This window comes from Lepisosteus oculatus, chromosome 4 (assembly GCF_040954835.1).
Source record: "Lepisosteus oculatus isolate fLepOcu1 chromosome 4, fLepOcu1.hap2, whole genome shotgun sequence".
NCBI classification, from domain to species: domain Eukaryota; kingdom Metazoa; phylum Chordata; class Actinopteri; order Semionotiformes; family Lepisosteidae; genus Lepisosteus; species Lepisosteus oculatus.
In genome coordinates, this window is record NC_090699.1 from 33,147,314 (window position 1) to 33,168,660 (window position 21,347).

Genomic DNA, 21,347 nt, shown 5'->3' on the forward strand with positions numbered 1-21,347 from the left:
AAGACAAACTTCTCATCTAGCAGTTTCTTGAATGATACAAATGTATGAACTTCAGCAACACATCTGGAGTTTCATATACTGTAAGAGTGTAACATATAAGCACTTCAGCTACATATAAGAGTTTCCAACTTGCACAATAGTATCTTGCCTTTATAAACAAAACTTTCTAAAACATGGCTAAACAACCATAAGATGCAACTTGCTCTTTTGTGAGAGGAAACCATAGCATATGGGGAACCAGTATACTTCTGTCTGATGACATCATAATCCTGGACCACTACAAGCCATTTCATTATAGTGACATCAATGCTGTTGTCATGGCATCAAGAATTTAAGTAAGAACAACAAAAATAAAGCAAATAAGGTGTTTTCATCACACTTTGACCTTACAAAACTTTAAGCTGGATTCAGAGAGGGAACCTCATTAAAAATGAATTCTAATTCTTTATTTAGATTAGATTCATCTGACGGTAAGAAATAAATACCATTTGTTCTAGTATCAAACTGGTTTCAAGTATTGAGAGATTATATTATATTTCCGAAATTACTTTGATCTTTTTTCTGTAGCTGATTTTCATGTGATATAATATCTAAGTACTGTATAATGTTTTGCCTTGTGATAGATAGGTGTCCCATCCAGGGTATAGTCCTGCCTTGTACCCAAAGCTTCTTTAAACTCCAGGGTACTGTCACTCTTTCTAGAGATTAGTAATTAGGGGATTTCTGAAAACAAGAAGGAAGTATTTTTCTTCAAGAAACCTCATTATTTTCAGTAATATAGTTTCTCTATTAATTTAATTTTACTGTTATACTTTTTCACTATCTACAATGTTTATGGCTAGGTAGCAGGTGTTAAATTTTGATGTAAAAACATGTAACTCATCTCATACTTAATGTATATTCTACACAACTTTGATCAAATAAAGATGAAGTATTCTAAAGAAACCTAATTATTGTTTAAATATGTTACATTATGTATAATGTGAATAAGTGCTCTTCACTCTTTTACTTTTACTACAATTCCCTTGTGCATTTTTTATGTGAAGAAAACCTTCAATTGTCTCAGTCTCCTCAACAGTCTGTTATTATATTTTGTGTATTAAGAAATCCTAAATAAAGAAATTCAAGGTTAATTTATACAACAACAGCTGCATTTAAATGAAAGAGATTGTTTATGACCATACAGAAATAATTTAGTAATCATTTGTATGTGACTGAGTTGATACCCTTCAAAAGTCAGGACTGGATACATACAGGACCGGTAGTTTAAGTGTGTTTTTTTTTTGGGTCCAAGGATCCTTGGCAGGAGCTTCTTCCATACCGAGAGAGAATGGCAGACAGGAGAGCAAGGAGGGAAGAAGAACCAAGAGCAGCAGGAGCTCAGAAAAAAAGTGTGGCAGGTCAAAAAGAAAGATGGGTGAAAGCATGGAGCAAGATATCAGTTGTAAAAGGATGAAGGATTCACATGGAGGACACATTTCAGCATGTGAGACAATATCGCTTTCTGGCTCACAGAGTCTAGTCAGCGAAAGTCATGAGGCAGGTAGTGAACCTCCTCCTGCCCAGGACACTCCTAAGAGAACACCAGACCCACAATGTAGAGGTTAGTGAGGACTCTTTATATTCGTATTTAGTATTATTGGCTATTACAACTGCATTTTGCCTTCTGTAAACTTTGAAACTTTGTAATACTTTGAAACTAATTAATAATAGTCTGCCACTCTGTGACTGTCTTACAGTTCTCTTACACTATTCATTGTTATAATGGAACTTTTAACTAGAGCTTGCATTAATTTTATAATTATATTTTGAATTTCAACTTTAACCTTTAAAGCTTTAGGTAATATATTACAGAAGGATTTTTTAAGGGGACAGCTGGTTTATTTTGTGCAAAGTGCATCAGCCTTCACTTTGTCCAATTTCATTTTCAGAAAGTTTTGACCGACTTTATATGGAAACATACATGCTAGGAGCTGGTGGATATGGCTCAGTCTATGCTGGATTCAGAAAAGAAGATGGACTTCCGGTAATTAGCCTTACTTCTTAAAAATGGTCATGATGTCCATTTAACTCAAGGTTTTCAATAGTGCCCATGAGGTTTAGAAGTGGAAGAGATAGTATTTTTTGTTCTCATTTTCATGCAGGTGGCAGTAAAACATGTTCCAATGAATAAAGTGAAATGGACTCAGGTTGTACGTATACTATATTGTGATGTTTTTTTTTCCCTAGATCTCTTTAAAAATGAAATTTTCTTTCACTGTCCCTCATGAAACTGGCCTCATTGTTCCTTATGTTGCAATTGCAGATCACAATACTAAAGCTTTTAAAACTCCTGCCCAGCCTAACAGAACAAACATTTCCATTGTAAACCCAAGAAAAAGTGTGGACCACTTCTTGGTTTAATGGAAGAGATTGAAAGTGAATAACAAATACATCATTTCTGCTTCCTTGAATAATATGGTCTGTTTCATTGCAGCATTTCTCATTCATGACCAGTTCAAAATAGTTTGTGTAGATTAGACTTTTGTGCCAATGTGCAGGTCCTTTTGGTCACATTCTAATATTGTGCAATTGTATATGAACTCCACACAGAAACTTGAGGATAAGGTGTCACATTTCCCCCTGGAGCTGGTCCTGCTGTTGATAGTTGGCGATGACCCAGTGTACCCTGGAGTGATCAAACTGCTGGACTGGTTTGAGCTACCTGATGAGTATTTGCTGGTTCAGGAGCGGCCCGAGCCCTGCCAGGACCTTTTCGCCTTCACTGAGGAGCGGGGTGGCTTCTTGGAGGAGGCCGAAGCCCAGAACTTCCTGCAGCAGCTGGTCAACACCCTGCAGCACTGCCACCAGCGTGGAGTCCTGCACAGAGACATCAAGGCAGAGAATATCCTTGTTCAGATAGACACCAAGAGGCTGAAATTGCTGGACTTTGGCTGTGGCTGTATTCTGAAAGACTCTGCCAAAACACATTTCCGAGGTGAGTGGAGGCGAGCTGAAAAGGTTTGACCATAACCAAACACACCCTCCTGTTGAGAAAACTGGGGAAAATAGTAGATATTAGGTTTGTTTTCAGAAATGAGTTTCAAAGTGAAAGGCGATATTTGAAAGTGAAGGTACAAATAAGAGAGTAATTTTTGCAGTTAGTGTTAATTGGTTAATTGAAATTAGGAATTTCTTGCATCTACAGGAACAGCTGAATACACACCTCCTGAGTGGCTTCGTTATGGAAAGTGCCACGGTGTCCCAGTGACTGTCTGGTCCCTAGGAATTGTACTTTATGACATGATCTGCGGAGACCTGCCTTTTAAGACAGACGGGGAAATTCTAAAGGGAGTGCTGCACTTCCCAAGGGGTATCTCTAAAGGTGAGCTTGAAAAGACAATTCGATCAACCAATGTGATTCGGAACCAATCAAAGGACATTCCAAACCAACTGTCTCCTTATTTTTTACCGCACAGAATGTCGGAATCTCATTCGTTGCTGCCTGGCCAGGCGGCCTGAGAATCGCCCATCCCTCGAGCAGATTCTGCTCCACCCCTGGATGGCGTGAATTCACCGGATTGGAAGAGGGTATGTTGTACTATATTGTGGATTCCGATTGACGTTTGTAATAGACAGCACTATTACAAATATTGCTGTTTTCAATGGTACAAAAATACAGTGATTATCCAGTTTCTTTACGTTTTACAAGCCAGACAGATTCAGATTTTAGTTTGTAAGTAACATATGATGTTTAATACTGTCTTGACAGTATTAGATCCTTTAAAATGATAAATCTGTGCTGTGGAAATTAAAGCTCTATTGTACATGCCCAGAAATTCATATTTGTTAGGTTTTCAATAAGAAACTTTTATGTGGTGTGAAAGCAAGTCATAATGAATTCGTGTTTCATAATGTTTTACTTCAGGTTAAACCACTCAATAGGAAACAAATGTTCATTCTTTTGCCACTACTACAACATCTTTCAGGGGCTGGTTTCTATAGCTCTTTAGTGCATGACCTAGCTATTCTTTCTCTTTTGTTCCATTTCATTTTAAGGGTTGGTCTGAGAGCCATAATATATGGATGAGTATCTTCCAGAGTAACCCTCTCTTTGCTGAGACATTGGATTAATGAGGAGAGGATTTGTATTTACAAGAAGGTGAAAATGAAAGATGATATTAAGCCTTGCCAATACTCACGTGCGACAACTTTGGATTGAGTACAGATTGCTAAATGTCTTGGATTGAAATTGTTACAGTAGATGTAGTAATTGATACATTTATATTTTTCTCGTTTCATAAAATAAAATATTTTCAATAAATATTTTTTCTCTGAAATGGACAGTGTGGCAACTCTTGATTTCATTAATATAAAAACACTAAGGTACTTGTCTAAGTAACATTTATTTACCTATGAGTCAGAAATCAGACATTTACTATCTATTTCATGAAGTATGGGCCTTTAATATCAATATAAAAATAAAACATGTAATTGGTATAATATCCCTTATATACCTATACAGACCTGTGTAATTCTAAAATTGAATTAGACTCTGTAAGCAGCACAATACAATAGCAGTTTGTGCAGCATCCTTACAACTGTTGAGTCCTGAGTTTGTTTCTACACTGAAGCACTTTCTGTGTGGTGTTTGCACGATCTCCTCTAGGCATACTAGCTGGGTTAATTGATCTCTAAATTGTCCAAGTGTGTGTGAGCTCTTTGATGGACTAGTGTAGTCCTTCCTGAGCCCTATACTTCCAGAACAGACTCCAGGGTGCTGCAATAGATACAAGAGGCTCTGTGATACAGATGGACAAGTCTTGAGATTCACTGCTTTCTCAGACTCCCTAAGGATGCAGTCTGATTAAGATTAGTCTAAATGTGTAATTACTATTATTATTAAGTGGAGTATAATAAACCTGCTGCCTACAGTATGACAAGACAATATACATATTGTCTGTCTTGTACAGCATGTCCAAAAAATGAACAACATTTGGAAATCATGTCTCAGCGGTATCCAGCCAAGATATGAGGAAAGGTCTGCGCCAGGTTGTTTCCAATGTTAAAAAAACTGTAGAGTGTCTCTGCCTGTTATTCCAAAAACAATCACATAGTCAGCAGTAATTAAATGTCTCAGACTTAGAGGTTGGACTACTCTCAGTATAGCGCTTTTCCACAATGCCATATAAAGAGAAATCGATGACACGAGAACCCATTTTCAGTTTTTTTTTTTTATTTATCATATGCTGGAAATAGCATTGTTGGTTGTGGTCTGTCGTGTCCGACGATGATGGTTGTACTTTGTGTAGCTCATCTGTTTGGAAGTTTCCCCTTTTTGAAGTGGGAAAGCCATTGCACTGGGGCAATCCCACTCTCTCGACCCCAGAAGCCTGAATCCAGTGGTACGAGGAGTCGTCACGACTGGAGACTTCCTTGGTTGCATTGCAGCCTTGCCATGCCCTTCACTTTCCATGGAGCGTTGCGACAGTAGTGTCCCCATCATTATACTGGGGCATTAGGACCCACACAGACCGCAGGGTAAGCGCTCCCTGCTGGTCCCACCAACACCTCTTCCAGCAGCAAGCTTGGTTTTCCCCAGGAGGTCTCCTATCCATGTACTGACCAGGCTCACACCTGTTTAGCTGCAGTGAGAAATAGCATTAGAAGATACCTTAATAAATATCACTTTGGAACTTATAATAGCTTTTAATATACCGTTCATTGTCATTACAGCAAAGAACATTTCAGCTATACATATTGTCATGATAAATGGTTTTAGAAAATGAATTTAGACAATCACATGACATATATAAGATCTGGCTTCTGTGGTTGCTAGTCGCCATAACCAAGACAAACTTCTCATCAAGCAGTTTCTTGAATGATACAAATGTATGAACTTCAGCAACACATCTGGAGTTTCATATAAGAGTGTAACATATAAGCACTTCAGCTACATATAAGAGTTTCCAACTTCCACAATAGTATCCTTCCTTTATAAACAAAACTTTCTAAAACATGGCTAAACAACCATAAGATGCAACTTGCTCTTTTGTGAGAGGAAACCATAGCATATGGGGAACCAGTATACTTCTGTCTGATGACATCATAATCCTGGACCACTACAAGCCATTTCATTATTGTGACATCAATGCTGTTGTCATGGCATCAAGAATTTAAGTAAGAACAACAAAAATAAAGCAAATAAGGTGTTTCCATCACACTTTTTTGACCTTACAAAACTTTAAGCTGGATTCAGAGAGGGAACCTCATTAAAAATGAATTCTAATTCTTTTTTTGGATTAGATTCACCTGACGGTAAGAAATACATAATTTTTTTCTAGTATCAAACTAGTTTCAAGTTTTGAAAGATCATATTATATATCAGAAATTACTTTGATCTTTTTTCTGTAGCTGATTTTCATGTGATATAATATCTAAGTATAATGTTTTGCCTTGTGATAGATACAGTAGGTGTCCCATCCGGGTTATAGTCCTGCCTTGTACCCAAAGCTTCTTTAAACTCCAGGGTACTGTCACTCTTTCTAGAGATTAGTAATTAGGGGATTTCTGAAAACAAGAAGGAAGTATTTTTCTTCAAGAAACCTCATTATTTTCAGTAATATAGTTTTTCTATTAATTTCATTTTACTGTTATTCTTTTTCACTATCTACAATGTTTATGGCTAGGTAGCAGGTGTTAAATTTTGATGTAAAAACATGTAACTCATCTCATACTTAATGTATATTCTACACAACTTTGATCAAATAAAGATGAAGTATTCTAAAGAAACCTAATTATTGTTTAAAATATGTTACATTATGTATAATGTGAATAAGTGCTCTTCAATCTTTTACTTTTACTACAATTCCCTTGTGTATTGTTTATGTGAAGAAAACCTTAAATTGTCTCAGTCTCCTCAACAGTCTATCATTATATTTTGTGTATTAAGAAATCCTAAATAAAGAAATTCAAGGTTAATTTATACAACAACAGCTGCATTTAAATGAAAGAGATTGCTTATGACCATACAGAAATAATTTAGTAATCATTTGTATGTGACTGAGTTGATAACCTTCAAAAGACAGGACTGGATACATACAGGACCGGTAGTTTAACTGTGTTTTCTTTTTGGGTCCAAGGATCCTTGGCAGGAGCTTCTTCCATACCGAGAGAGAATGGCAGACAGGAGAGCAGGGAGGGAAGAAGAACCAAGAGCAGCAGGAGCTCAGAAAAAAAGTGTGACAGGTCAAAAAGAAAGATGGGTGAAAGCATGGAGCAAGATATCAGTTGTAAAAGGATGAAGGATTCACATGGAGGACACATTTCAGCATGTGAGACAATATCGCTTTCTGGCTCACAGAGTCTAGTCAGCGAAAGTCATGAGGCAGGTAGTGAACCTCCTCCTGCCCAGGACACTCCTAAGAGAACACCAGACCCACAATGTAGAGGTTAGTGAGGACTCTTTATATTCGTATTTAGTATTATTGGCTATTACAGTTGCATTTTGCCTTCTGTAAACTTTGAAACTTTGTAATAGTTTGAAACTAATTAATAATAGTCTGCCACTCTGTGACTGTCTTACAGTTCTCTTACACTATTAATTGTTATAATAGGACTTTTAACTAGAGCTTGCATTAATTTTATAATTATATTTTGAATTTCAGCTTTAACCTTTAAATCGTTAGGTAATATATTACAGAAGGATTTTTTAAGGGGACAGCTGGTTTATTTTGTGCAAAGTGCATCAGCCTTCATTTTGTCCAATTTCATTTTCAGAAAGTTTTGACCGACTTTATATGGAAACATACATGCTAGGAGCTGGTGGATATGGCTCAGTCTATGCTGGATTCAGAAAAGAAGATGGACTTCCGGTAATTTGCCTTACTTCTTAAAAATGGTCATGATGTCCATTTAACTCAAGGTTTTCAATAGTGCCCATGAGGTTTAGAAGTGGAAGAGATAGTATTTTTTGTTCTCATTTTCATGCAGGTGGCAGTAAAACATGTTCCAATGAATAAAGTGAAATGGACTCAGGTTGTAAGTATACTATATTGTGATGTTTTTTTTTCCCTAGATCTCTTTAAAAATGAAATTTTCTTTCACTGTCCCTCATGAAACTGGCCTCATTGTTCCTTATGTTGCAATTGCAGATCACAATACTAAAGCTTTTAAAACTCCTGCCCAGCCTAACAGAACAAACATTTCCATTGTAAACCCAAGAAAAAGTATGGACCACTTCTTGGTTTAATGGAAGAGATTGAAAGTGAATAACAAATACATCATTTCTGCTTCCTTGAATAATATGGTCTGTTTCATTGCAGCATTTCTCATTCATGACCAGTTCAAAATAGTTTGTGTAGATTAGACTTTTGTGCCAATGTGCAGGTCCTTTTGGTCACATTCTAATATTGTGCAATTGTATATGAACTTTTCCACACAGAAACTCGAGGATAAGGTGTCACATTTCCCCCTGGAGCTGGTCCTGCTGTTGATAGTTGGCGATGACCCAGTGTACCCTGGAGTGATCAAACTGCTGGACTGGTTTGAGCTACCTGATGAGTATTTGCTGGTTCAGGAGCGGCCCGAGCCCTGCCAGGACCTTTTTGCCTTCACTGAGGAGCGGGGTGGCTTCTTGGAGGAGGCCGAAGCCCAGAACTTCCTGCAGCAGCTGGTCAACACCCTGCAGCACTGCCACCAGCGTGGAGTCCTGCACAGAGATGTCAAGGCAGAGAATATCCTTGTTCAGATAGACACCAAGAGGCTGAAATTGCTGGACTTTGGCTGTGGCTGTATTCTGAATGACTCTGCCAAAAAACATTTCCGAGGTGAGTGGAGGCGAGCTGAATAGGTTTGACCATAACCAAACACACCCTCCTGTTGAGAAAACTGGGGAAAATAGTAGATATTAGGATTGTTTTCAGAAATGAGTTTCAAAGTGAAAGGCGATATTTGAAAGTGAAGATACAAATAAGAGAGTAATTTTTGCAGTTAGTGTTAATTGGTCTCTTGCGTCTACAGGAACAGCTGAATACACACCTCCTGAGTGGCTTCGTTATGGAAAGTACCACGGTGTCCCAATGACTGTCTGGTCCCTAGGAATTGTACTTTATGACATGATCTGCGGAGACCTGCCTTTTAAGACAGACGGGGATATTCTAAAGGGAGTGCTGCACTTCCCAAGGGGTATCTCTAAAGGTGAGCTTGAAAAGACAATTTGATCAACCAATGTGATTCAGAACCAATCAAAGGACATTCCAAACCAACTGTCTCCTTATTTTTTACACCACAGAATGTCGGAATCTCATTCGTTGCTGCCTGGCCAGGCGGCCTGAGAATCGCCCATCCCTCGAGCAGATTCTGCTCCACCCCTGGATGGCGTGAATTCACCGGATTGGAAGAGGGTATGTTGTACTATATTGTGGATTCCGATTGACGTTTGTAATAGACAGCACTATTACAAATATTGCTGTTTTCAATGGTACAAAAATACAGTGATAATCCAGTTTCTTTACGTTTTACAAGCCAGACAGATTCAGATTTTAGTTTGTAAGTAACATATGATGTTTAATAGTGTCTTGACAGTATTAGATCCTTTAAAATTATAAATCTGTGCTGTGGAAATTAAAGCTCTATTGTACGTGCCCAGAAATGCATATTTGTTAGGTTTTCAATAAGAAACTTTTATGTGGTGTGAAAGCAAGTCATAATGAATTCGTGTTTCATAATGTTTTACTTCAGGTTAAACCACTCAATAGGAAACAAATGTTCATTCTTTTGCCACTACTACACCATCTTTCAGGGGCTGGTTTCTATAGCTCTTTAGTGCATGACCTAGCTATTCTTTCTCTTTTGTTCCATTTCATTTTTAGATTGGTCTGAGAGCCATAATATATGGATGAGTATCTTCCAGAGTAACCCTCTCTTTGCTGAGACATTGGATTAATGAGGACAGGATTTGTATTTACAAGAAGGTGAAAATGAAAGATGATATTAAGCCTTGCCAATACTCACGTGCGACAACTTTGGATTGAGTACAGATTGCTAAATGTCTTGGATTGAAATTGTTACAGTAGATGTAGTAATTGATACATTTATATTTTTCTCGTTTCATAAAATAAAATATTTTCAATAAATATTTTTTCTCTGAAATGGACAGTGTGGCAACTCTTGATTTCATTAATATAAAAACACTAAGGTACTTGTGTAAGTAACATTTATTTACCTATGAGTCAGAAATCAGACATTTACTATCTATTTCATGAAGTATGGGCCTTTAATATCAATATAAAAATAAAACATGTAATTGGTATAATATCCCTTATAAACCTATACAGACCTGTGTAATTCTAAAATTGAATTAGACTCTGTAAGCAGCACAATACAATAGCAGTTTGTGCAGCATCCTTACAACTGTTGAGTCCTGAGTTTGTTTCTACACTGAAGCACTTTCTGTGTGGTGTTTGCACGATCTCCTCTAGGCATACTAGCTGGGTTAATTGATCTCTAAATTGTCCAAGTGTGTGTGAGCTCTTTGATGGACTAGTGTAGTCCTTCCTGAGCCCTATACTTCCAGAACAGACTCCAGGGTGCTGCAATAGATACAAGAGGCTCTGTGATACAGATGGACAAGTCTTGAGATTCACTGCTTTCTCAGACTCCCTAAGGATGCAGTCTGATTAAGATTAGTCTAAATGTGTAATTACTATTATTATTAAGTGGAGTATAATAAACCTGCTGCCTACAGTATGACAAGACAATATACATATTGTCTGTCTTGTACAGCATGTCCAAAAAATTAACAACATTTGGAAATCATGTCTCAGCGGTATCCAGCCAAGATATGAGGAAAGGTCTGCGCCAGGTTGTTTCCAATGTTAAAAATACTGTAGAGTGACTCTGCCTGTTATTCCAAAAACAATCACATAGTCAGCAGTAATTAAATGTCTCAGACTTAGAGGTTGGACTACTCTCAGTATAGCGCTTTTTCACAATGCCATATAAAGAGAAATCGATGACACGAGAACCCATTTTCAGTTTTTTATTTATTTATCATATGCTGGAAATAGCATTGTTGGTTGTGGTCTGTCGTGTCCGACGATGATGGTTGTACTTTGTGTAGCTCATCTGTTTGGAAGTTTCCCCTTTTTGAAGTGGGAAAGCCATTGCACTGGGGCAATCCCACTCTCTCGACCCCAGAAGCCTGAATCCAGTGGTACGAGGAGTCGTCACGACTGGAGACCTCCTTGGTTGCATTGCAGCCTTGCCATGCCCTTCACTTTCCATGGAGCGTTGCGACAGTAGTGTCCCCATCATTATACTGGGGCATTAGGACCCACACAGACCGCAGGGTAAGCGCTCCCTGCTGGTCCCACCAACACCTCTTCCAGCAGCAAGCTTGGTTTTCCCCAGGAGGTCTCCTATCCATGTACTGACCAGGCTCACAGCTGTTTAGCTGCAGTGAGAAATAGCATTAGAAGATACCTTAATAAATATCACTTTGGAACTTATAATAGCCTTTAATATACCGTTCATTTTCATTACAGCAAAGAACATTTCAGCTATACATATTGTCATGATAAATGGTTTTAGAAAATGAATTTAAACAATCACATGACATATATAAGATCTGGCTTCTGTGGTTGCTAGTCGCCATAACCAAGACAAACTTCTCATCTAGCAGTTTCTTGAATGATACAAATGTATGAACTTCAGCAACACATCTGGAGTTTCATATACTGTAAGAGTGTAACATATAAGCACTTCAGCTACATATAAGAGTTTCCAACTTGCACAATAGTATCTTGCCTTTATAAACAAAACTTTCTAAAACATGGCTAAACAACCATAAGATGCAACTTGCTCTTTTGTGAGAGGAAACTATAGCATATGGGGAACCAGTATACCAGTATACAGTATCCAGTATACATCATAATCCTGGACCACTACAAGCCATTTCATTATTGTGACATCAATGCTGTTGTCATGGCATCAAGAATTTAAGTAAGAACAACAAAAATAAAGCAAATAAGGTGTTTCCATCACACTTTGACCTTACAAAACTTTAAGCTGGATTCAGAAAGGGAACCTCATTAAAAATGAATTCTAATTCTTTTTTTGGATTAGATTCATCTGACGGTAAGAAATACATAATTTTTTTCTAGTATCAAACTGGTTTCAAGTTTTGAAAGATCGTATTATATATCAGAAATTACTTTTAGCTTTTTTCTGTAGCTGATTTTCATTTGATATAATATCTAAGTATAATGTTTTGCCTTGTGATAGATACAGTAGGTGTCCCATCCGGGGTATAGTCCTGCCTTGTACCCAAAGCTTCTTTAAACTTCAGGGTACTGTCACTCTTTCTAGAGATTAGTAATTAGGGGATTTCTGAAAACAAGAAGGAAGTATTTTTCTTCAAGAAACCTCATTATTTTCAGTAATATAGTTTCTCTATTCATTTCATTTTACTGTTATTGTTTTTCACTATGTACAATGTTTATGGTTAGGTAGCAGGTGTTAAATTTTGATGTAAAAACATGTAACTCATCTCATACTTGTATATTCTTATATGTATATTCTACACTACTTTGATCAAATTAAGATGAAGTGTTCTAAAGAAACCTAATTATTGTTTAAAATATGTTACATTATGTACAGTATAATGTGAATAAGTGCTCTTCACTATTTTACTTTTACTACAATTCCCTTCTGTATTCTTATATGAAAAAACCTTAAATTGTCTCAGTCTCCTCAACAGTCTATTATTATATTTTGTGTTTTAAGAAATCCGAAATAAACAAATTCAATGTTATTTTGTACAATGACAGCTAATTTCTGTTTTTGGTTAAAACCTATGGAGATCTATGAATATGTTATACTACTGTATACATTTGGTCTTTAAAAGAAATTGAAAAAATGTAATTCGGGAGAAACTTTCCAGTGAGATTTTTATTAACACATATGTTAATATTAACGTATACAGTATGTGTTGTGTAAGTTACGGTATATTAATGTTCACATTAAACTGGACATTGTAACAGGGCTCATAATTTGTGACATCATACGTGTCATCAAACTAACATTTGGAGCAAGGTAACTGCACAAATCATTAAATGTACATGTTGAAGTGACTTGATACATTACGATCTGAAAAAACCTATTCTATTAAATCTTTGGTTACAATGAATATTAATTTTGCGTCGTTATCAGGTTTACCTACAGGTATGAATTCAAAAAATCTATTATAATTTTATTTTCTTTAAGACTGATATTTTGGGCTCCTCTATGTTTAAGACTAATTGTTATTATAACTAATTACTTCAATGCTACCTTTAAAATTGAAAGAAGTTTGTGTTAATGCATCGTTTTATATCTTTTATCAGGTTATTTCTACTTTTTAAATAAGCTTTACTAACCAAAGATTAAGTGAATATGAAGTAAAACATGGTGGCAGTGGAAAGCTGCAGCCTCCAGGATACGTTCATTTTATGTTGTAATTTGACATCTTTCTAATGTATAAAATTATTATCCCCAATTAATGTCTTCTAAACATTTACATTTTGATTTGATTTCTAATTTGACTACAATACTAAGTCTAAATGTCTGACATAAGCAAGCCCCAGCCATTCAGGATTGTGAAACACCTTCCTAAAACATTTTGTCCAACATAAGCCTTCTAGAAACTTTCTGAAATCCTGTCACAATATCTTGTGATAGCTGGTTCATCAAAACACAAACAACATTCAAATAATGAATGATGTTTAATGAATCTCTGTCTGACTTAATGTACTTACAGGTTATTGAAGTTGAACAATGACAAGGCATACGTTACCTTACTAACTAACTTTACCTGTGATGGCAACAATTTTATACATAAACGCAGTTGTTCTGGTCCCAAAATTAGATGGATCTAATTTTTTTTTTCAGGAATAGACCATTGCCTGATTTCAATTTTAACTTTGTCTCTTCCAGAACTCAATAATTTCTTTAAGACTTCAATACTGTAAAACAAACCTTTGTCTTTTAATGTCTTTGAAGATTGTGAAGCTTAACATATTGGTTGTCCTGTGCATTTTATTTATTGATGAAAGTATGAAAAAATGTACAGTCCTGACAAAATCAAATTCCCTGCCAAAACACATCTGTTTTGTTTTTGCATTTACTGCCTTAAAGAGTTACGATTGATTTAAAGAGAAATCTACTTTGTTGCTTTAAGTCCTATACAGACAAGATAGCCTTGTGTTTAGTACATAACAAAGAAGAACAAAAATTATGAACTCCAATTAAACCTGTTTTTATAAGCACCATATGGGTACATTTGAGTATAGCCTGTTATAATGATGAAACACACTAGGATGTTCAATAGCAGTGGATTCTTTCACAATAGTGTAGGAGGCCAGCTTTTTCCAACAGCTTAAGTTTGCCACTGCAGCAGGAGGTGCTGTGTGGCTTGGGGCTGGGAGCATACCCTAAAAAGTGATCAAATCCCACCTGGAAAAAGGATTAGGATACAAAGACGAGAAAAAAAAAGCTCAAATGTAGAAGTTTGATCCCAGATTAACACTATGGTCTTGCATGCAAGAAGTAAAAGCATGAACAGAGGGCTTGGAACTCCAATGTGACATGAACTGTGTCACGGAGTTGGGGTTTGAAAGTTTCTCCAGCCTGAGACAGTTAGTCTGGCATAATTCTTTTCATTTACACGTCCATAAGCACATTGAGGTCTTTAGGCCACATCAAGACTGCTCTCAAAATTTCAAACACTCACAAAATATTTAACAGTCTGCCAGAGACTTTCAGAAACTCAGATTCCCTGTTTTTAAATTGAACTTGGAAAGGGTTTATTATGTTTTGACATCCCTGACATTTTTAGTCGAAATACAGGTAGGTGCGCAGTATAATTATTATATTAAATTGGCTTTGTGTATTATTTCATGTTGAAGGGATACATTAAGGCATAGCTCAGCTCCATGAAGGTTTGAAATTAGTTTAATTACAAATCGCCACTATCCAAAGAGAAAAAAATGTCTCTTTTCTCGCTAATCTCTAAATATAATCATTCTCAAAAGTCTATTTGTATAGCTATAGTTACCATAAACAGACAAAATATACTTAACCACTAAATGCAGAAGGGCAGTCATGCACACTGCACATGGTGCAGCACCATTCACAGAATGCATTTTCTAATGTCAAGCTGTCCGAGAATTTCACTAAAACAGCTGAACAGCTAAACTAGTTACAGCCAGACACAAACAGCAAGCCTGTCTGATTTCTACAATGGTAAAGAGCTTTTGGTTACTGTTATAAAAGACTATATATGCAATAAAGTATATTTAAATCTAATATTTTTAAAATATTTGTAAATAGAGAACATACAGTTTTCTATATTTTTAAGTGATTAAACAATTAATTAATAACTGTACTATATTTAGCAGGGAAATGGTTTTAGAAAATGAATTTAGACAATCACATGACATATATAAGATCTGGCTTCTGTGGTTGCTAGTCGCCATAACCAAGACAAACTTCTCATCTAGCAGTTTCTTGAATGATACAAATGTATGAACTTCAGCAACACATCTGGAGTTTCATATAAGAGTGTAACATATAAGCACTTCAGCTACATATAAGAGTTTCCAACTTCCACAATAGTATCCTTCCTTTATAAACAAAACTTTCTAAAACATGGCTAAACAACCATAAGATGCAACTTGCTCTTTTGTGAGAGGAAACCATAGCATATGGGGAACCAGTATACTTCTGTCTGATGACATCATCATCCTGGACCACTACAAGCCATTTCATTATTGTGACATCAATGCTGTTGTCATGGCATCAAGAATTTAAGTAAGAACAACAAAAATAAAGCAAATAAGGTGTTTCCATCACACTTTGACCTTACAAAACTTTAAGCTGGATTCAGAAAGGGAACCTTATTAAAAATGAATTCTAATTCTTTATTTAGATTAGATTCATCTGACGGTAAGAAATAAATACCATTTTTTCTAGTATCAAACTAGTTTCAAGTACTGAGAGATTATATTATATATCAGAAATTACTTTGATCTTTTTTCTGTAGCTGATTTTCATGTGATATAATATCTAGGTATAATGTTTTGCCTTGTGATAGATACAGTAGGTGTCCCATCCGGGTTATAGTCCTGCCTTGTACCCAAAGCTTCTTTAAACTCCAGGGTACTGTCACTCTTTCTAGAGACTAGTAATTAGGGGATTTCTGAAAACAAGAAGGAAGTATTTTTCTTCAAGAAACCTCATTATTTTCAGTAATATAGTTTCTCTATTAATTTCATTTTACTGTTATTCTTTTTCACTATCTACAATGTTTATGGCTAGGTAGCAGGTGTTAAATTTTGATGTAAAAACATGTATCTCATCCCATACTTAATGTATATTCTACACAACTTTGATCAAATAAAGATGAAGTATTCTAAAGAAACCTAATTATTGTTTAAAATATGTTACATTATGTATAATGTGAATAAGTGCTCTTCACTCTTTTACTTTTACTACAATTCCCTTGTGTATTGTTTATGTGAAGAAAACCTTAAATTGTCTCAGTCTCCTCAACAGTCTATCATTATATTTTGTGTATTAAGAAATCCTAAATAAAGAAATTCAAGGTTAATTTATACAACAACAGCTGCATTTAAATGAAAGAGATTGCTTATGACCATACAGAAATAATTTAGTAATCATTTGTATGTGACTGAGTTGATAACCTTCAAAAGACAGGACTGGATACATACAGGACCGGTAGTTTAACTGTGTTTTCTTTTTGGGTCCAAGGATCCTTGGCAGGAGCTTCTTCCATACCGAGAGAGAATGGCAGACAGGAGAGCAGGGAGGGAAGAAGAACCAAGAGCAGCAGGAGCTCAGAAAAAAAGTGTGGCAGGTCAAAAAGAAAGATGGGTGAAAGCATGGAGCAAGATATCAGTTGTAAAAGGATGAAGGATTCACATGGAGGACACATTTCAGCATGTGAGACAATATCGCTTTCTGGCTCACAGAGTCTAACCAGTGAAAGTCAAGAGGCAGGTAGTGAACCTCCTCCTGCCCAGGACACTCCAAAGAGAACACCAGACCCACAATGTAGAGGTTAGTGAGGACTCTTTATATTCGTATTTAGTATTATTGGCTATTACAACTGCATTTTGCCTTCTGTAAACTTTGAAACTTTGTAATACTTTGAAACTAATTAATAATAGTCTGCCACTCTGTGACTGTCTTACAGTTCTCTTACACTATTAATTGTTATAATGGGACTTTTAACTAGAGCTTGCATTAATTTTATAATTATATTTTGAATTTCAGCTTTAAACTTTAAAGCTTTAGGTAATATATTACAGAAGGGTTTTTTAAGGGGACAGCTGGTTTATTTTGTGCAAAGTGCATCAGCCTTCATTTTGTCCAATTTCATTTTCAGAAAGTTTTGACCGACTTTATATGGAAACATACATGCTAGGAGCTGGTGGATATGGCTCAGTCTATGCTGGATTCAGAAAAGAAGATGGACTTCCGGTAATTAGCCTTATTTCTTAAAAATGGTCATGATGTCCATTTAACTCAAGGTTTTCAATAGTGCCCATGAGGTTTAGAAGTGGAAGAGATAGTATTTTTTGTTCTCATTTTCATGCAGGTGGCAGTAAAACATGTTCCAATGAATAAAGTGAAATGGACTCAGGTTGTAAGTATAGTATATTGTGATGTTTTTTTTCCCTAGATCTCTTTAAAAATGAAATTTTCTTTCACTGTCCCTCATGAAACTGGCCTCATTGTTCCTTATGTTGCAATTGCAGATCACAATACTAAAGCTTTTAAAACTCCTGCCCAGCCTAACAGAACAAACATTTCCATTGTAAACCCAAGAAAAAGTATGGACCACTTCTTGGTTTAATGGAAGAGATTGAAAGTGAATAACAAATACATCATTTCTGCTTCCTTGAATAATATGGTCTGTTTCATTGCAGCATTTCTCATTCATGACCAGTTCAAAATAGTTTGTGTAGATTAGACTTTTGTGCCAATGTGCAGGTCCTTTTGGTCACATTCTAATATTGTGCAATTGTATATGAACTTTTCCACACAGAAACTCGAGGATAAGGTGTCACATTTCCCCCTGGAGCTGGTCCTGCTGTTGATAGTTGGCGATGACCCAGTGTACCCTGGAGTGATCAAACTGCTGGACTGGTTTGAGCTACCTGATGAGTATTTGCTGGTTCAGGAGCGGCCCGAGCCCTGCCAGGACCTTTTTGCCTTCACTGAGGAGCGGGGTGGCTTCTTGGAGGAGGCCGAAGCCCAGAACTTCCTGCAGCAGCTGGTCAACACCCTGCAGCACTGCCACCAGCGTGGAGTCCTGCACAGAGATGTCAAGGCAGAGAATATCCTTGTTCAGATAGACACCAAGAGGCTGAAATTGCTGGACTTTGGCTGTGGCTGTATTCTGAATGACTCTGCCAAAAAACATTTCCGAGGTGAGTGGAGGCGAGCTGAATAGGTTTGACCATAACCAAACACACCCTCCTGTTGAGAAAACTGGGGAAAATAGTAGATATTAGGATTGTTTTCAGAAATGAGTTTCAAAGTGAAAGGCGATATTTGAAAGTGAAGATACAAATAAGAGAGTAATTTTTGCAGTTAGTGTTAATTGGTCTCTTGCGTCTACAGGAACAGCTGAATACACACCTCCTGAGTGGCTTCGTTATGGAAAGTACCACGGTGTCCCAATGACTGTCTGGTCCCTAGGAATTGTACTTTATGACATGATCTGCGGAGACCTGCCTTTTAAGACAGACGGGGATATTCTAAAGGGAGTGCTGCACTTCCCAAGGGGTATATCTAAAGGTGAGCTTGAAAAGACAATTTGATCAACCAATGTGATTCAGAACCAATCAAAGGACATTCCAAACCAACTGTCTCCTTATTTTTTACACCACAGAATGTCGGAATCTCATTCGTTGCTGCCTGGCCAGGCGGCCTGAGAATCGCCCATCCCTCGAGCAGATTCTGCTCCACCCCTGGATGGCGTGAATTCACCGGATTGGAAGAGGGTATGTTGTACTATATTGTGGATTCCGAGTGACGTTTGTAATAGACAGCACTATTACAAATATTGCTGTTTTCAATGGTACAAAAATACAGTGATAATCCAGTTTCTTTACGTTTTACAAGCCAGACAGATTCAGATTTTAGTTTGTAAGTAACATATGATGTTTAATAGTGTCTTGACAGTATTAGATCCTTTAAAATGATAAATCTGTGCTGTGGAAATTAAAGCTCTATTGTACGTGCCCAGAAATTTATATTTGTTAGGTTTTCAATAAGAAACTTTTATGTGGTGTGAAAGCAAGTCATAATGAATTCGTGTTTCATAATGTTTTACTTCAGGTTAAACCACTCAATAGGAAACAAATGTTCATTCTTTTGCCACTACTACACCATCTTTCAGGGGCTGGTTTCTATAGCTCTTTAGTGCATGACCTAGCTATTCTTTCTCTTTTGTTCCATTTCATTTTTAGATTGGTCTGAGAGCCATAATATATGGATGAGTATCTTCCAGAGTAACCCTCTCTTTGCTGAGACATTGGATTAATGAGGACAGGATTTGTATTTACAAGAAGGTGAAAATGAAAGATGATATTAAGCCTTGCCAATACTCACGTGCGACAACTTTGGATTGAGTACAGATTGCTAAATGTCTTGGATTGAAATTGTTACAGTAGATGTAGTAATTGATACATTTATATTTTTCTCATTTCATAAAATAAAATATTTTCAATAAATATTTTTTCTCTGAAATGGACAGTGTGGCAACTCTTGATTTCATTAATATAAAAACACTAAGGTACTTGTCTAAGTAACATTTATTTACCTATGAGTCAGAAGTCAGACATTTAATATCTATTTCATGAAGTATGGGCCTTTAATATCAATATAAAAATAAAATATGTAATTGGTATAATATCCCTTATATACCTATACAGACCTGTGTAATTCTAAAATTGAATTAGACTCTGTAAGCAGCACAATACAATAGCAGTTTGTGCAGCATCCTTACAACTGTTGAGTCCTGAGTTTGTTTCTACACTGAAGCACTTTCTGTGTGGTGTTTGCATGATCTCCTCTAGGCATACTAGCTGGGTTAATTGATCTCTAAATTGTCCAAGTGTGTGTGAGCTCTTTGATGGACTAGTGTAGTCCTTCCTGAGCCCTATACTTCCAGAACAGACTCCAGGGTGCTGCAATAGATACAAGAGGCTCTGTGATACAGATGGACAAGTCTTGAGATTCACTGCTTTCTCAGACTCCCTTAGGATGCAGTCTGATTAAGATTAGTCTAAATATGTAATTATTATTATTATTATTATTATTATTAAGTGGAGTATTTTTCTCATTTTAAATATAATTTCCGTATCTTAATAGCAGCCCTTTACAGGCAAATGGGAAACGTTTCGGTTTAAAGTCTAAAATTCACCGTCTCTGCCCCTCCAATTGTACTACATGCAGAGAGTATTAAACCATGTCTTGCAATCCAGACGCCTAATGCATCCTGCGGTGTCTGCGTGACATCTGTTCTGGCTATGATGCAGTATCACCGCCCACTTGTTTAAAAGGATCAGCTACCATGCTGGCGTTCGTGTGCGATCACGTGCTGAAAAACCAATACCGGCAATACAGATGTGCTGCCATGGAAACCAAAGAAGTAGTAAAATAGGGAAGCGCCTTTCATTCATCATTTTAGAACAAAGAGAAGACGCAGAGGAATCCCTAGTACAGGCACTTTTATCTCAGTATATCTAGCGTTTTGGTAGTCACAATTACCGCTTTTATTTCTCTGAAGGTGTTCCCAATCGCTACACCTAAAATGAAGGCGGCTTTTATCGGTCTTATTCTTCTGATACCTTGTTTTGAGTCTCTGGAGTCTAAAGAGGCTCTTTCTTTCACCTACCATCGCTACCCGCAACTGCGGCAAGCACTCGTTGGCGTCTGGCTACAGTGCCCCCAGATCACTCGGCTCTATAGCATTGGCAAGAGCTCCCAAGGCAGACAGCTGCTAGTCATCGAAATCAGCGACCGGCCCGGAGTACACGAACCAGGTAAGAAAACATCTATGAATAATTAAGATAACGGAAAATGTTTTAATTTTGAATGCTGCTTGAGCAAAGGTAAAGTAAGTTTCGAATATTTCGGCATTTCCCAAATTGACTGTTGTTAAGCGAGTTTAACTTTGCGGAAGGTTAAGTATGCATCAGTTATTACTGTAATGTCCGTGACATTTTGTATTAAATCAGTATTACACTACGTTGTATTTCTACTTTGCAGATTCAGAAAAACCTTTTACCTACTCG

At 36.7% G+C, this 21,347-nt stretch overlaps 4 protein-coding genes and 1 long non-coding RNA gene across 8 annotated transcripts in view; 4 read left to right on the top strand and 1 right to left on the bottom strand.

Moving 5' to 3' along the window:
- Window positions 1-363: 363 nt before the first annotated feature.
- Window positions 364-3,589, top strand: LOC138238422 (serine/threonine-protein kinase pim-3-like). 2 transcript variants are annotated; one of them, XM_069189105.1, is made up of 7 exons: window positions 364-470; window positions 1,295-1,603; window positions 1,932-2,026; window positions 2,145-2,192; window positions 2,593-2,977; window positions 3,188-3,364; window positions 3,459-3,589. In XM_069189105.1, exons 1-7 carry the CDS (start codon window positions 431-433, stop codon window positions 3,548-3,550), a joined length of 1,146 nt encoding a protein of 381 aa, XP_069045206.1. In that variant the 5' UTR covers window positions 364-430; the 3' UTR covers window positions 3,551-3,589. The 2 variants fall into 2 exon arrangements, with proteins under 2 accessions (XP_069045206.1, XP_069045207.1); XM_069189106.1 differs by lacking the exon at window positions 2,145-2,192.
- Window positions 3,590-6,216: 2,627 nt separating this feature from the next.
- Window positions 6,217-10,078, top strand: LOC138238421 (serine/threonine-protein kinase pim-3-like). 2 transcript variants are annotated; one of them, XM_069189103.1, is made up of 8 exons: window positions 6,217-6,297; window positions 7,122-7,430; window positions 7,759-7,853; window positions 7,972-8,019; window positions 8,423-8,807; window positions 9,001-9,177; window positions 9,272-9,383; window positions 9,852-10,078. In XM_069189103.1, exons 1-7 carry the CDS (start codon window positions 6,258-6,260, stop codon window positions 9,361-9,363), a joined length of 1,146 nt encoding a protein of 381 aa, XP_069045204.1. In that variant the 5' UTR covers window positions 6,217-6,257; the 3' UTR covers window positions 9,364-9,383; window positions 9,852-10,078. The 2 variants fall into 2 exon arrangements, with proteins under 2 accessions (XP_069045204.1, XP_069045205.1); XM_069189104.1 differs by lacking the exon at window positions 7,972-8,019.
- A 928-nt stretch (window positions 10,079-11,006) lies between these two features.
- LOC138238175 (uncharacterized) lies at window positions 11,007-11,707 on the bottom strand. The gene is made up of 2 exons (XR_011189315.1): window positions 11,593-11,707; window positions 11,007-11,434 (listed from the first exon to the last, which is right to left on the bottom strand). It is a non-coding gene; the product is annotated as an uncharacterized lncRNA (long non-coding RNA).
- Window positions 11,708-15,907: 4,200 nt separating this feature from the next.
- On the top strand, window positions 15,908-19,760 carry LOC138238176 (serine/threonine-protein kinase pim-3-like). 2 transcript variants are annotated; one of them, XM_069188221.1, is made up of 8 exons: window positions 15,908-15,963; window positions 16,789-17,097; window positions 17,426-17,520; window positions 17,639-17,686; window positions 18,089-18,473; window positions 18,667-18,843; window positions 18,938-19,049; window positions 19,518-19,760. In XM_069188221.1, exons 1-7 carry the CDS (start codon window positions 15,924-15,926, stop codon window positions 19,027-19,029), a joined length of 1,146 nt encoding a protein of 381 aa, XP_069044322.1. In that variant the 5' UTR covers window positions 15,908-15,923; the 3' UTR covers window positions 19,030-19,049; window positions 19,518-19,760. The 2 variants fall into 2 exon arrangements, with proteins under 2 accessions (XP_069044322.1, XP_069044323.1); XM_069188222.1 differs by lacking the exon at window positions 17,639-17,686.
- A 799-nt stretch (window positions 19,761-20,559) lies between these two features.
- Window positions 20,560-21,347, top strand: part of LOC102695460 (carboxypeptidase E-like) — a 36,408-nt gene continuing 35,620 nt past the window's right edge. Inside the window, exon 1 of the mRNA XM_006630787.3 lies at window positions 20,560-21,095. Within this exon, the coding sequence (XP_006630850.1) occupies window positions 20,864-21,095 (232 nt within the window). The 5' untranslated portion in view covers window positions 20,560-20,863. The remainder of the gene's footprint in view (window positions 21,096-21,347) is intronic.

Excerpts from the sequence above, each read along its gene's own strand:
- LOC138238422 (XM_069189105.1), top strand. The coding sequence starts at position 431 with ATGAATTCTAATTCTTTATTTAGATTAGATTCATCTGACG. Across the intron at positions 2,193-2,592 it reads AAGTGAAATGGACTCAGGTT|AAACTTGAGGATAAGGTGTC; the intron begins GTACGTATACTA and ends AACTCCACACAG. Across the intron at positions 3,365-3,458 it reads CCCAAGGGGTATCTCTAAAG|AATGTCGGAATCTCATTCGT; the intron begins GTGAGCTTGAAA and ends TTTACCGCACAG.
- LOC138238421 (XM_069189103.1), top strand. The coding sequence starts at position 6,258 with ATGAATTCTAATTCTTTTTTTGGATTAGATTCACCTGACG. Across the intron at positions 7,854-7,971 it reads GAAAAGAAGATGGACTTCCG|GTGGCAGTAAAACATGTTCC; the intron begins GTAATTTGCCTT and ends ATTTTCATGCAG. Across the intron at positions 9,178-9,271 it reads CCCAAGGGGTATCTCTAAAG|AATGTCGGAATCTCATTCGT; the intron begins GTGAGCTTGAAA and ends TTTACACCACAG.
- LOC138238176 (XM_069188221.1), top strand. The coding sequence starts at position 15,924 with ATGAATTCTAATTCTTTATTTAGATTAGATTCATCTGACG. Across the intron at positions 17,687-18,088 it reads AAGTGAAATGGACTCAGGTT|AAACTCGAGGATAAGGTGTC; the intron begins GTAAGTATAGTA and ends TTTTCCACACAG. Across the intron at positions 18,474-18,666 it reads TGCCAAAAAACATTTCCGAG|GAACAGCTGAATACACACCT; the intron begins GTGAGTGGAGGC and ends TTGCGTCTACAG.